This window comes from Clavelina lepadiformis, chromosome 2 (assembly GCF_947623445.1).
Source record: "Clavelina lepadiformis chromosome 2, kaClaLepa1.1, whole genome shotgun sequence".
Taxonomy (NCBI): domain Eukaryota; kingdom Metazoa; phylum Chordata; class Ascidiacea; order Aplousobranchia; family Clavelinidae; genus Clavelina; species Clavelina lepadiformis.
Window position 1 is genome coordinate 17,228,451 of NC_135241.1, and position 13,805 is coordinate 17,242,255.

The window sequence follows — 13,805 nt, forward strand, 5'->3', positions numbered from 1 at the left end:
GTGACGAAATTATTTGACAATTTGATTTGTGATGAAGCTTGAGCAGAGAACAAACAATAAAACAGTTTTTAAAATATGTCTGAACAGATATTACTGAGACTGTTAGTTTAACGTAAGGACAGACAACGGCGGGTTCTAGCATACCTGGCCTTTATCGTTGGTATGCATTCCAAGGGATCCAAGTTGTTGCTGACGGACAGCCATTGCCTTTCTCTTCTTCTCTGATCTCGTATGTCGTCGGACCTGGGATTGAGCAAACTTTGTTATGACGGAGAACCTGGCTCTACACCCGCAACCTTATTGTAACGTCGAATACAGACATCACGCTCCGCTTAATAAATCTCTCAATATGTGATATTAACCAAGGTCAATTGCAGTTATGACATACAGTTAATCTGCACAAATGATTCCGTTGTTGAGCTAAATACCGGGATTACCGGTGTTGGGCCAAGAGCGCAAACAGTAGCAGCATAATGCTTGTATTCAGTATAAGCCGGAAAAGTATGAAAAAAACTCATTTCAATACGTCTTACCTCGCTGATTTTATTAGCGACATCCGGGTGTCCTTGCAAAGCTTCCAAAACATTTTCCGCATGGGAACCGATACTACCTTCGGAAGATATCTACAACAAACAGGACAAACGTTGGTTGTTGGCCTGAACAGCATAGCGCTCGACGTCAAATTTCATTTGAAAAGATTAAAGGCAATCACCTGTTCCATCCTATGCAGACCAGGTATCGCAGTCTCGGCGACCAGTTCCTGTGTAAACTTATGCTTCGTGCACAGACCGGTCAACATGCGAAGACAATATGGCAAGCCTGGTCGGGTTGTAAAAATTTTCCAATCCTCGGTGTCGAAACTAATGATAAAAGCGGTTTTAAAAGTGATAGGATATTGTTGTATCAGCACAAACACTACAATTTAATGGAATAAGCTATCATTTAGCTAACTGTAGTTGATTTATTGAACAAGGGAATATTACCGAAGTGGCCAAACTTGCTAAATAAAAGAGACATACATGATAAAGCTATTAGGTGGGCCACCCTGGTTTATTATATAACTACATTACTCTACGCACTTTCTGTGTTCTGGTATATGTCTGTTTATATAGGCCAAGGCGTCACGGACGATTCCATTTTTAACAATCAGGTCTTTCAGCTGGTTACCGCTGACGTTAAACTGAATACCGGCTACAATTTCACAGAAGCAATTTAAGTAAATGGTGTCATCGTCAGAATGGCTTTCGTCATACCTGCAACATAAATGGTTTTGTTTTGAACCTCTTTGCACTGATACCTTTCAAAGGAATCTTCTAACATTCCACCATTCATGTTTAAATAAATAAGACAAAAAGATTTTCTCCTTACTTCTCAAAGTTAAGGGCAGATATGAAATGGTCAATCAACATTTGCATTAAGTCGGGGTCACCAAATGACAAGAACGGAATAATTCTGAGAAGACCTTGCAAGATGTTGGTGTGGCTTTGAACGAACTCACTGTCAATCTTAAAGAAACAAACGAGTTCTAGTTATGCAAAAATTTGTACATGATTATTAATTTATTTATTTTCTCCTTTTTACATTAAATGATTCACAAATTAGATTACCTGTTGGAGCAAGAGCACCAATTTCTTTTTATCCCCTGTAAATACATCTACTTCAATTTGATCCTGGTTAGTTTTATCTGCAGAAGCTTCTTCCAGGATGCTCCACATGATTCGGAGGAGCTGATCTATCAGAGATACCCCTTCTTCTCCAGCCTGTAATCCCTGGATAGATTTTTAATTAATTTTTTTCATCAAAGTAACAAAGGCCGTTTTTTCAGCTGTATATAAATTACAGCTGAACAAGCGCTCAGTCGTGAAAAGATCTAAGTGTTGTTTAGTTACACATTCACTCACAAGATTCAATGCCCCCAGTAGAGTATTCAATGTATTTAGATTTGGATGAGCAAGATATTGTCGATTCACTTTCAGCTTGACAGCATGAGAAAGCAATTTTAAAATTACTTCCACAAGCTGTCTTCCATGCACCAGACTCTTCACAGATTCTAGCCTTGACAGCATCACCTGCAAACAGTGTGCAATATGTGGATAAACTCTCATTACAATCTTAGGTTTCTCAAAAATTCTTTTCAGTGACAGCTGACTAGTAAGAAAGATACATCCATAAATTTGTATGAAGTTATGGTTATCAGAAGCCAGAAATCTTTCTGAAAATAACCTATTTATAATTGTGGTAGATACGACTGCTAAGTGCTCATATGATTAACTGCAAAGTGCATTTTAATATACGATGACCAACTCTATATGATGAAAAACTGTAGATGGTGTGTTGACTGTTTCAAATTGGCCTACTGCATGGTACAAAGGGAAAATCATTTCACCAATTTGCACTTTTAAAATCTACAACACAATCGTGCTATTTAATAAAATGATCACATGACAGGTTAAGCAAACAGCTCAGCTGTTAAACCAATAGAGATTTTGCCATCCCTTTCTACCAACGTTTGTCAACCGGCTAAAAAGCAGCAAAACATATTAGAACTAGAAATGATTTTGTAATTCCCGCTGTAGCAAGAGGGAATGCAGCTGTGAGGTGTCTGGTGTAAAAAACCAGCCATTCTATTCACAGTTGTAAAAGTTGACTCATGGGTGCTTGAAAGCATGTCATGAACACATGCTATTTAGAGCACTTAAAAAGAAATAGAAAATTAAAAATCACTACTGAGAAAGGCTCTTTGCATTAACTGTAGAGTGTTTCTATACAAGGCAATAAAATAACTGTATTGAAAAGAAATATTTTGCTGGCTTACAATGCAATTACATACAAATATTAAACACACAGCAGGATATCTGAAGAATGTACAAGGTTCAGTATATTTGGTAGTTAAGAGCAGGAAGGAAGCAGTTGCGTCATGAGTACCATGCTACCTGCTTTACAGTTACCACAGCGCTCATGTTAAGAGTAGGACATGCACAATTGTGATGGTTTTGGCAGGCAGCAATATATAGTTATTAATGTGTGCCTTATCTATTTTCATATAAAATTTGGGTAGGTTACGAAATGAGATATTTACTACAGAAAACATGATGACGTTTCTATTTAGGCTGTATAAAGCATACAGCTACGACTATATTACTTCTGATAAGTTGATAAAGACATTTTCACCGTTTTAATAGTTATGAGCCCAAATATAGTATCATTGGTAAAGCATAGCTGCAGAGTTGTAAAAAACCTTGCACATTTTTTGTTTGGAGTTTATATGAAGTACACATAAAGTGCACGGAAGTGTTCAGCATTACATGCTAGTGATACCTTTGAGAGATGCGGTCGCGGTTACGCAAAAACAGTGTACAGCTACTGCAGCTACTTCCGGCTAAATCTTGTTAAACAAGTTAAGCCTGAAAAAGGTCAATTGAAATGTTCAAGCAGAAAGTGGATTATTGTGTTATATTCATGACAAAATGGATGTGAAAGGAAATGACAAGTGGAAATTACGTAGAATGTTAATAATGATGATTTCTTTGTAGAAAGTAAGTCTTGGCAAATATGTAACTGATATTTTTTATACAAGACGACATGGGAGAAGTTACACCAGTGTGAGTAAAAAGTTGAATTTTGTCTTAATCATTACTAATATATCTGTACAGAGACAATTATAATTATGTTAAGCGCAAATATGTTCCATACTTTATGTTATGTACTGGTAGTTCAAGTCATTAAAACGTTTTTAGAGAATAAAAATTTGACTGATCAAAAAGAAAATATCAGCATTAGCCTGTTTACAGCCCACATATTTTGCCATAATAACACCACAATTTCTTGGCAGGAAACGAAACCAATCGCAATCCTTCACAGCAAAAAGCGGTTTTGTAGACTATGACTATTTAATAAAAGTGGTAGTGGTTGGTGACTCTGGTGTGGGAAAAAGTCAGCTTGTGGCACGATTTACCAGAAATGAGTTTACTACAAACAGTCGGCAAACCATCGGAGTGGAATTTGCAACAAAAACTATTGACGTAAACTGTAGGTTTGCAAGGGAAATTTGTCACCCTCAACTTTTTGTAATAGCGTTTTATCAAACGACTTGTTTGTGAACTCCTTGTTATTTCTACAAAAACATCATAGAATTATTTTGAATGATTCAAAGTTATGTTTTAATTTTTAGCCAAAAAGATTTGCGCCCAGATGTGGGACACAGCAGGAGAAGAAAGATACAGGGCACTAGCATCTGCATATTATCGAGGTGCAGTTGGAGTTCTGCTTGTGTTTGATGTGACAAATGCCAGGTCATTCAAGAACCTTGCTCACTGGCTATCAGAAATAAAAGCATACACTGTGGACACATGTCAGGTAATCCTGATCAAAATAATAATTAATGTTACAGCACAGAAAATGTAAAGCAATTGGCAGAAAATACAAAGCAAAAGTAACTACATGTAAACAAGTTTTGGATCAAAGTTCACCATATTTTTTTTAACACATGTTGACCTATATATTGCCGGTTACTTTCAGATGATACTCGTTGGAAACAAGATCGACCTACAAGGGAATCGAAAGATATCCAACGATCAAGCAAGAGCATTTGCTGACATTAATGACATGCGTTACATGGAAACGTCAGCACTCCAGTGCACGAATGTCGAGGCATCATTCACGTCACTAGTTTCAGACATCTACCAGAACACAATAGCAAACAAGCAAGGAAAAAACACAGTGGTCAACACAACGACGGGCAACAATCGTGGTTTAAGGGTACGAACTGAGGACGGCGTGGCGGCAAGTCGAATAAAAACAAAGTGTTGTTGGGCGATGTAACTCATTGAAAGTTGTTTAAAGACTTTAAAAAGCAATTGGAGTATTTCTTAGATGGAAAAAACTGTGCTGATGGTTAAACACCTGTATTGACATTCACTGTTCATAAATCTCGTTTACTGTTTTCATTACATACACATTTTATTTTATATGAATTGCTTCTGTTTTGTGCAAAAATTGTTTTCAGCGCAATATATGCTTTTTCCATAAACACGTGTGTGTCAGTGTCTGGTTTGCAGGCTTTGTCAGATTTGTGTCTTGAAAATGTCACGCCACACAAAAAATCAATCACGCAAATAGCAAAAAAATATATCTCGTACTGTGAACCAAAATGAAAGGGTGTTCTGTGTATACTGTTACAAAGCAATGTCAACATACTTTTAATGATGGATGATGTATATGACAAGGTGGTTTGGAAAAAATTAAATGGAAACTTAATTGTGTGGTATTTGTTTCAATGGCAAAATATGTTACATCTGCCTAGTAAAATTGGTAAAAGTGCTTTGTCCAGTTAATAATTAAAATTCACAAGCAAGACCCCTATGCGTGCAATCTGAAAACAGAATTAACAAAATTTCATTAATATTGACAATGGTACGAGGATAGAAATTCTAATTACCTCAATTCCACCACATTCACTGAGAACACTGGCAAGTTTGTAAACCTCTTCTTCATCTTGATCGGTTTTGTCAGAATCGAGTCTCTCAACAATATCTTCTGTGGCTTCGCCGAGAAGACCTCGCATTCGATATACGACATGCATCGCATCCTCCTGGATATCGCAACACAGAAATATTATAACAAATTACAACTTTGGAACTTAATGTTAAAACGGCTGGAAAAACAGCATAGCCAACATATTTACTAGAAGCATGGCAGCTCACAATTTATTGTGCACAATGTAGACAATAAACGTGTCTGTTGCTATGCTTAATACACATAACAATAATATTTTATTTCAGCTAAAAGCAAACGTTATTTCACTTACGTTCGCAAAATTGTCAAAAATAGTTATTACCTCATTATGGTTTGGCAGCCAAATTTTCTTGTACACGTCACGTACGGGAAGATCAAGTGCAATAATCTTGTTATTGATAAGCAATTCCATTCCACTGTCATCTTCAAGCAGTGCTATGAGGTCACAATCTGGGAAGAGAAGTAAAGTAACGATAATGACATGAAATAAGCAGAAATTGTAACTTAAATATCGCAAGTATGTATTTGTGTGCCTATTAATGTAATGGATTTTTTTAAGATGGATGAATTTTCATGCGCTGCTGAAAATTAATAAATACCTCGGCAGATTTTGTTTTTCATATCCCTCATAAGAGGACCAAGCCCAGGTTCGTTGGATGAGTACGGATTTCCCACCATTCTCCCCTGAAGGAAGTCTTCCTGGAGTGGATCCTTATCCAGCGAAAGAAAGAATTCACTCGTGTCAGTTTCTTCCTACAAACAAAAAAATAATTAAATATATTTGCCGCTATAACTCACAAGCTATGCACTGTCAATATTTTTCTTTAATATTCATACCACAGGAAAATGTCTCAGGCAAAAGTACAAATGAAATTCAGCAACCACTCACCGGATATATAATATTTGCCAAACGTTCAAATATAAACTGCGGAGTCTTCAGATCGGATAAATCTTGTTTCTTTATTGCCTCGATGCAAACTGCCATGAAAGCACGTGTCTCAGATTCAGTGCCTGAGAGAAGGATTGCTTATTAGATAACAAATTATACTTAACGATGATAAATTGCTTACTAAATGCCTACACCAGAATATTTTTAACTATGTAGGAAGTATCCAAAATCCGTAGAAATATTGAAGTGTTTTCCATAAATTCGTAGATAAATGGAGAGTGTCAATTAAAAAACATTCGTGTTGGTGGAGTTGGTTTAAAGCAATAACAATTTAACTAACATGCTGATGCATGTGGTTCATGTTTACGGTGTTTAATCTAACCCATGCGCTGACTTTATTACAACTCTACAACTTTACATTGTTTATCCATTTACGAGTATGTACAGTGTGTACTATTGTCTGCAGTTGCTTTTAAATACATCTACAAATAAATAATTAAACGAAGCGTGTTAATCGCCACATACCAGTTGTAAGTTCTTCAAGAAGTTCAAGCAGAACCTCTTGGGCTTCGTCAACCAAATTGGTTCGCTGGATAACAAGTCGCCGCAAACTTAGGTAGCTATTCAATACTGTGCCGACAAGACTGCTTTTGTAATGTTGACGGACATGTGATACTTGAACCATTTCCGAAAGAAGCTCTACAGTAAAAATAATCAAAAAAGGTTATAGATAAAACAATACTCAAACAATCATAAAGTGGATTTCTTGAAGCCTCTTCTATCACATCATACTTAAGGTCACAAAAGTTCTTTACCAGTCAATTCTTTGAGTGCGTATCCTTGCTGTAAGTGTAAGTTCAAAGTGGTTTCCTCTAAAACGGCAAGTTTTGCAATTTCCTTCTGAATAAGGGATCCTAAAAGCGGTAAAGCTCCTCTAGCAGCCAAGTAGACCTAGCAAATAAAACAAAACACAAGGGAGTAGTAAACTGTCCTTGCATATGTGCAACTCGTTTGTTTTAGCTAAGCTTACCCTCCACTGCTTTGGTCTGATCTGTTCCTGATAAAGTGCAAGAAACTCAGCTGCAGTTTCACCTACGGCTCCAAGCTCAACAAGGTAACTGGATAAAACGATAGGAAAATTGCAAATATTCTCATACATACTTCTTGTTTATGTATTACCATATTTTTTAATGGGAACAATCTTTGAATGAATAAACAAACCTGGTGAGTAAATCAAGAACTTGTGGTTTACGAGCAGTATTCCGTGAAAGACTGGTAACAACAGCACAAGCTGCCTGACGTACAGATCGTGAGGAAGAACAAAATAACATCGTTCTTAAAAATGAGTTCTTTATGAGTGAAATCTTTTGTGGGGCCTAAAATAAGATGAGTGCTGATGTGAGTTGGTGACAAAATAAATGATAAACATTGGAAAATTTCATTTCGCCGTGTTAAAATGAAAATGTTTGACAAATGCAACACTACCGTTTGCTTTTTCTTAAGCACGGCATTCTTCCATTTTTCAGCATATTTTTCAGCTAAAAATGTTTCATGGACAATTTCCTTTCTTGAGTCTTTCTTCTCAGCAGTACCTGGTGCTGTGTTTCCCAACAAATAATTTTAAAACTTGAAAATATCAAAACTTTAAAGTAAATACTCAGTTCAAAAAAAATTTCAGCAAAACACTACTAATACTGCTTTCAAGCTATTGTTTTCAGCCATAAGTTAAACTACCTTGTGACTTTGCGTTTCTCTGCTTCCATTCGGTGTAGTCATGCTCACTTTCAGACTTCATCCATCCCTTGCTCTGGACAGAGAGGTATGTACTGGACACCAACTGCTCATCTTCACTACCCTTTGGTGACACCTGGAATGTCGAAAATTGGAAGTTGTAAATGGTGTGGGCAAAGAAAGGTCTGGTTTACGTATCAGTACAACTGTATGTTAAAAGCAATAAGGTTCAAGTAACAAATGAAACTTGTTTATTGCCTTACCAATTTTCTCAGCATATGCACACATGGTAAAGTTACATTTTCAACCACGGCAGGTGATCTTATCCGCACGGCTTTTTGGAACAACTGCATAGCTAAACAATTCGACATTAATTAACTATATGAATAACTTTGTATAGTTCTGCATAGTAGTACATCCAGATACCACAACAGCAGTTTCTCGATCCAAGTAGCATACCTGCTCTCAGTCGAAGCTGCCACAAATTGTCACGAACGTTTAACATAAACATCAGTAGCTGCATTTCGCATGCAACTGTAGATGGTGGCAGGTCATCTCCATGGTGACTGATAGCGCCAATGATTCTTGTCAATAACAAATTGTTTAACTGTTCACTCGCAACACGGTTGTTCTTCACAAGCTGACTGATTAAATTCTGCACCTAAAATATAGATCGTGTCATTTTTAAGTAACATGTCATTTTTTAGAATGACAGGTTACTGATACATCACTATCACAGAAAAAGAAATTGACTTACCTGCTTTTTCGCTTTTGTGGTTCCTCGTCTAACATTGAATGCGACTAGCTCAGGGATTATTCCGTTTGATATAAGTAATGGTTTTGCATGTTCATTAGTTGCCAACACTCGCAACAGTGTCAGGCAATGTTGAGCACATGATGATGCACAACCAAAACAATTTGGTGCACTCTGACACCAACTGGATGACGACGATGGAACATGCTGTGAAATTATTTAAATTCATTTTATTCACAGTCTTTAAGAAGGACAGTGTTAATTGTTGTGGTTAAATACCAAGCATAAAATGAACTTTCCCTGGTGTTATTTCGTTAAATAAATTAAATGAATCTTTTATCACTAGTTTTACTCGAATTTTTATGTCCGAGCTAGGTATGCCACTGATGGCAAATTGTTGCCTGCGATCATATTCAACAATTTCGCTGCGGGATGCCAGTACGGTTCTCATGATCCCAGAAAGTTCTTCAAACAGAGTTTTGCACTCCTTGAAATAAACAACATCAACTAACTTATGAACAATCAACAAATTTCATTATCAAATAAGCACTTGATTCACAATCTTGATAACATGATATTTACCTGGCAGTACTTCTTGGCAAGTTGCTGGATGTTGCTGCTAACAGACGTGTTGGGAGATACTGCAGGACCGCCAACTGCGTTGCCAGTGGGCACGGGATGAGCACCCTTGGTTGGAGCTTTCTTAGTTGCAACTGTGATGGTGCTTTCTGTACTCGCAGTAGATGCTTCAGAAGTCTTGTGTGAAATCTATTATTAATAATTATTATTAATTATTATTAATATATTAATGTAAGCGATTGTGTAGCACAGCCCTCTTTAACTTTTCATTCTGTGGTAACCCTTTCAAAAATTTTCCAAGAAAATTATACTGCATACTGACCAGGTTAAATATTACGGGTGTAATAATTGATATTTCACATGGTTCAGACTCATGACTAAAGACATCACTTTTCTTAGCCTAACTAACATAAAATACATTCTTCTTTCTACAAGTACCTTTTGCAACAGTGCTTCCAGATGTGGTTTATGAGCATTAAGTTGGTTGTAAACTGTGTCTGCTTTCTCCAGCAAAGTAACAACAGTTGCAACCATCTTCTTTCTATCCTCATCATTCTCTACACATTGAAACATTTCATGGTCATCATATTGAAAAAATGGCTTCAACAAACACACATTATCAAGTAATCAGCCACATATGACTGTTTATCAGTTCAAAGAAATATAATAATGTTAGTTAAAAGTTGATATGTTAATTGATTCATCAATAGCCAATCTATATATACCAATGGAATCCACAGCACAACATGGACGGGCAGTCACAGATATGTCAAACTTGGCATATTTTGAAAATCCACAAACATTACAAAGAAATGGATCCTTTTCATCATAATTTATGCTCCTGCATTTGTGACACTGAAACACATTCTCGCCGCAATTGCCACAGATACCAGGGTTTGCCTTTCAATGCAATTGATTGACATTATTTACTTTGCTAAATTAATCTTACGCAGGCTGGCCATAATTCATCAATGCTATTGTAAATAACCTGTTATTAATTGTGATGAACAAGTAATGCTTACCAAAACTTATTCTTAAAAGACACCAATTATTGGTTTAACACAAGAAATAATCACCTTTAGAAAATTAGTAAAATAGTTAACATGCTATAGTGGTAACTTGATCAGTGAATCGTTACAAGGCATTACCTGTACAAAACTTGTTGGCATAATATTGCAATGTGAGAAAATAAACCTACCTGCACAGATGCGCTGCAACGTGGACATTGAAGGGTTTCCACCGAAGCAGAAACATTTTCATAGAAATCCGTAAATTCCAACATCAAGTTAGTTGCAACTATAGGTAGTGGCAAATCAAATCTTATTTCCGATTCTCCCTAAATTACGTAAGATTGTTACCGAAGTTTCCAAAAAGAATTGCTAACTATTTATTGAAAAGCACACTGTGTGAAATTTGGTGATAGAAATAATTCAATAAAACTTTGTGTATGTTCAAGTCCTGACTTGTGGCACGGTGACAGATTTCGCACGATGCCACATTGACGGGTTATTCTTCAGATCAACCACTGCTGGCACCTTCTTATTGTTGTAATACAGCACTGCAGTTCTTATCTACAAAAAGCAATCAGGATTAAACACTACATGTTGAAATACAGAAAATATTGAAACAACCACAAAATCAAGGTAAAGTTTGTACTCGAGTGACAGGCACATTCGAAACGATTTTCGTCTTACCATTTTTGTTCTCTTAACATCAGTAACTTTGATTGTGATTTTTTGAATTGTGTAGCTGCCCACCAGCTTCATTATCTGTTGTGTTGTTGTGTATTTCGTGTCTCCTTTGACACTTGCAAGTTTTATGTGGTTGAATGGTAGTTCCGGTTGATTGCACACAAGGCATGGATTGTTTTCAAGATAAAAGCCGTCAAACTGGACATAATCTGCCACAACAACACAATTTCCTTAATGCAATCGCACTAGCTGAGCTTGGTGCAACAATACACAAACATAACCTTTAACAACTATGTAACCAACAAAAAGTAAAAAGGTATGTAGAAAAACGTAGAAATTATGTAGCTTGTGTACAAAATTTACTTCAACTAGAAGTTAGTTTATAGAATCGATATCAAAAAATATCTTGACAAAATATTCTATTTCATTTAAAGCTGGTAATAAGTTTTCGTCGCATTACTTGCAAGTTGACTGTACAAGATAGCATTCTGGTGGTTTGCCAACAAACGATTCTGTTGTTGAAGAACATTGAGAGTAGCATCTGTAAACTTCTTTGCAGCATCCTGCATTAATACAAAAGATTAATTCAGTGTTTCACAAACCACAGGTTGTGGTTTGAGAAACCCAAAATTGACCGAATTTGGGTAGCTTGGATTGTGCTATAGGTTAAGAGTATGATTTGCAATGAAATGGAATATACAGTAGCTATTACTTTTTGAGGTTGCACATAATCTGTCAAACAGTTTGATGAACAAAAAAAGATTGTCAAGAAACTCTGGATTCATTCAATGATGAGTTTAATACTAAACAATATAACTAATTTCAAAAAATTGTATGATTTGTTTGCATACCTGTGAAAGTACATTATTCATAGAAAGATAACCAAGCAAATCAACAAACTGGAAAGCTTTGCGTCCATAAGTGGACACCAGAGGCCATAATGTCCACATCATGTTTAGAAGCCTTTCTTGGACAGCAGGTCCAGTATTTCTGTATTAGTAATAACATTTCATTGCAAGTATTACCAACATTATCTATCCAAATGTTGTACGTTCTGGTTAAAAATTCTACTAAATCGATGTTGATGAATTATTTCACACAAAATGATGTACCTGTAGAGATTAAGAATAAATTCATGTGCACTCCAACGCACAGATGTTGTATTCATTGCCAGTAAGAAGTGCCTAAAAAACTGCTGCAAACAATCATCAGATATTTCATTCAGAACAACCTGAGAAAGCTGCTTTGCCATGCCCACTGAAGACTTTGATTCTTTACCCGAGGTTGGTCTGCTACTGGTGGACATCTTAGCTGGGGGTTTGAATTTCTTGCTTTTATCAGGGGTGACAGAAATGGCACAGTTAAGCAGCTTCAGAGCGTTGGCGGCCACGCTGTCATCAGCACGTACACTGGTGTCAAGCAGAAATGGAAGACATGAAGGATTATTTACGCAATACTTCTGCCAATTTCTGGTGCGATTTTCTGCAATCTCACAGCACTTCTTGATAACTTCAACAAGCTGTATGAGGTCATCATAGGTTAAACTAAAGCCCAGTGCCATCTCACTTCTGCCTGACTCCTTTTCTTTCCATTTACAGAGCTTGTAGCTGTCCTTGATGTAGAAGTCGAGGGCATACATATCCCTCTCTTCTCTGTACTTGTCCTGCAAAAAGTAAAAGACGATAAAAGGATCGACAAGATACCAGCAAATGGAAACTCTTGCTAAGAAATTTCAACGCTAATAACCTTTTGCTAACTTTTCAGCATAAATATTTTCAGTGGAAGTAGCCGTTAACTACATAAAAAGGATAAGGACAATGGACAATACCTTTGATCCGGTCACATAGAGAAGTAGCTTTCGAGCTCTTCGACGAACTAATGATGGCACTCCGGCAAAGAGCATGTATTCTGAAAGGAGTTGCTTCCAGTTTTGGCCAAAGAGACTAGATATGTCAGAACCAACTTCATTAAATTGTTTCCTGACTTGATAAGCAAGGTTTAAAGCCATTTCCGTGATCAGACGCAAATACGGCTCAAATATGGCTCCGGCGTGACTTTGCACAAACTGGCGCAAAAAGAATGGAGCCATGTCGATGGAAGTGTGACTGTGTGCAGTTCTTAAAACACTTGTTGAAACTACAGGGTTCTCCTTTTCTTTTTGCAAATCTGATTCTTTCTTCCAATGGTCTTTGTAAAGTACACTGCAATAGAAATAGTTGTCGTATGTGTTTTTAAATCCTTGAAACTGTTTAGGTAAGCAACATGCCACTGATATGTACAAGATGCAAATTGACGTTTTACAGTTTAAACATTACAGTGATGTCCTTACAGCTATAACCTCAAAACATACCTTAACATGTGGTGGCAAAGGTCCACTAACTTTTCCCGTGTCAAAATGCTAGCTGTAGTCGAATGAAACTTTCCAGAAGATTCAGGAGAATGTTCTGTTTTTTCACTTGTTTCGGCTGTCGAACCGCTTTCGGGCTTTTCTGAATCATCATATGCACACTGGGATTTGGACATCATTACGCTGAGCAACCTCATCATGATCACAAATACCTGGGAGGTTATATGGTGGCAAAAACGTTTACTGATGTTTCGCAATAGAAGACAAGAAAATCATTTATAAAACATCAAAGAAATAAAT

At 36.7% G+C, this 13,805-nt stretch overlaps 2 protein-coding genes across 5 annotated transcripts in view; one reads left to right on the forward strand and one right to left on the reverse strand.

The window, feature by feature from the left end:
• LOC143446798 (E3 ubiquitin-protein ligase UBR4-like) overlaps positions 1 to 13,805 on the reverse strand; it is a 44,230-nt gene that overhangs the window by 2,902 nt on the left and 27,523 nt on the right. For all 4 annotated transcript variants that reach the window (XM_076946604.1, XM_076946606.1, XM_076946605.1 and 1 more), the window contains exons 66-97: positions 13,509 to 13,717; positions 12,987 to 13,359; positions 12,271 to 12,821; positions 12,010 to 12,148; positions 11,619 to 11,721; positions 11,162 to 11,367; positions 10,931 to 11,038; positions 10,666 to 10,803; positions 10,193 to 10,367; positions 9,906 to 10,024; positions 9,471 to 9,656; positions 9,241 to 9,375; positions 8,892 to 9,095; positions 8,594 to 8,795; positions 8,398 to 8,489; positions 8,138 to 8,270; positions 7,889 to 8,001; positions 7,625 to 7,779; positions 7,434 to 7,521; positions 7,219 to 7,354; positions 6,929 to 7,102; positions 6,404 to 6,525; positions 6,114 to 6,267; positions 5,837 to 5,964; positions 5,438 to 5,590; positions 1,902 to 2,069; positions 1,608 to 1,769; positions 1,369 to 1,505; positions 1,080 to 1,253; positions 713 to 860; positions 534 to 623; positions 145 to 243 (exon numbers count right to left, since the gene is read on the reverse strand). In XM_076946604.1, coding sequence (XP_076802719.1) covers positions 145 to 243; positions 534 to 623; positions 713 to 860; positions 1,080 to 1,253; positions 1,369 to 1,505; positions 1,608 to 1,769; positions 1,902 to 2,069; positions 5,438 to 5,590; positions 5,837 to 5,964; positions 6,114 to 6,267; positions 6,404 to 6,525; positions 6,929 to 7,102; positions 7,219 to 7,354; positions 7,434 to 7,521; positions 7,625 to 7,779; positions 7,889 to 8,001; positions 8,138 to 8,270; positions 8,398 to 8,489; positions 8,594 to 8,795; positions 8,892 to 9,095; positions 9,241 to 9,375; positions 9,471 to 9,656; positions 9,906 to 10,024; positions 10,193 to 10,367; positions 10,666 to 10,803; positions 10,931 to 11,038; positions 11,162 to 11,367; positions 11,619 to 11,721; positions 12,010 to 12,148; positions 12,271 to 12,821; positions 12,987 to 13,359; positions 13,509 to 13,717 — 5,274 coding nt within the window. The remainder of the gene's footprint in view (positions 1 to 144; positions 244 to 533; positions 624 to 712; positions 861 to 1,079; positions 1,254 to 1,368; positions 1,506 to 1,607; positions 1,770 to 1,901; positions 2,070 to 5,437; positions 5,591 to 5,836; positions 5,965 to 6,113; positions 6,268 to 6,403; positions 6,526 to 6,928; positions 7,103 to 7,218; positions 7,355 to 7,433; positions 7,522 to 7,624; positions 7,780 to 7,888; positions 8,002 to 8,137; positions 8,271 to 8,397; positions 8,490 to 8,593; positions 8,796 to 8,891; positions 9,096 to 9,240; positions 9,376 to 9,470; positions 9,657 to 9,905; positions 10,025 to 10,192; positions 10,368 to 10,665; positions 10,804 to 10,930; positions 11,039 to 11,161; positions 11,368 to 11,618; positions 11,722 to 12,009; positions 12,149 to 12,270; positions 12,822 to 12,986; positions 13,360 to 13,508; positions 13,718 to 13,805) is intronic.
• Positions 3,392 to 5,029, forward strand: LOC143446799 (uncharacterized). Its single transcript, XM_076946607.1, has 4 exons — positions 3,392 to 3,602; positions 3,833 to 4,029; positions 4,172 to 4,356; positions 4,519 to 5,029. Exons 1-4 carry the CDS (start codon positions 3,583 to 3,585, stop codon positions 4,819 to 4,821), a joined length of 705 nt encoding a protein of 234 aa, XP_076802722.1. The 5' UTR covers positions 3,392 to 3,582; the 3' UTR covers positions 4,822 to 5,029.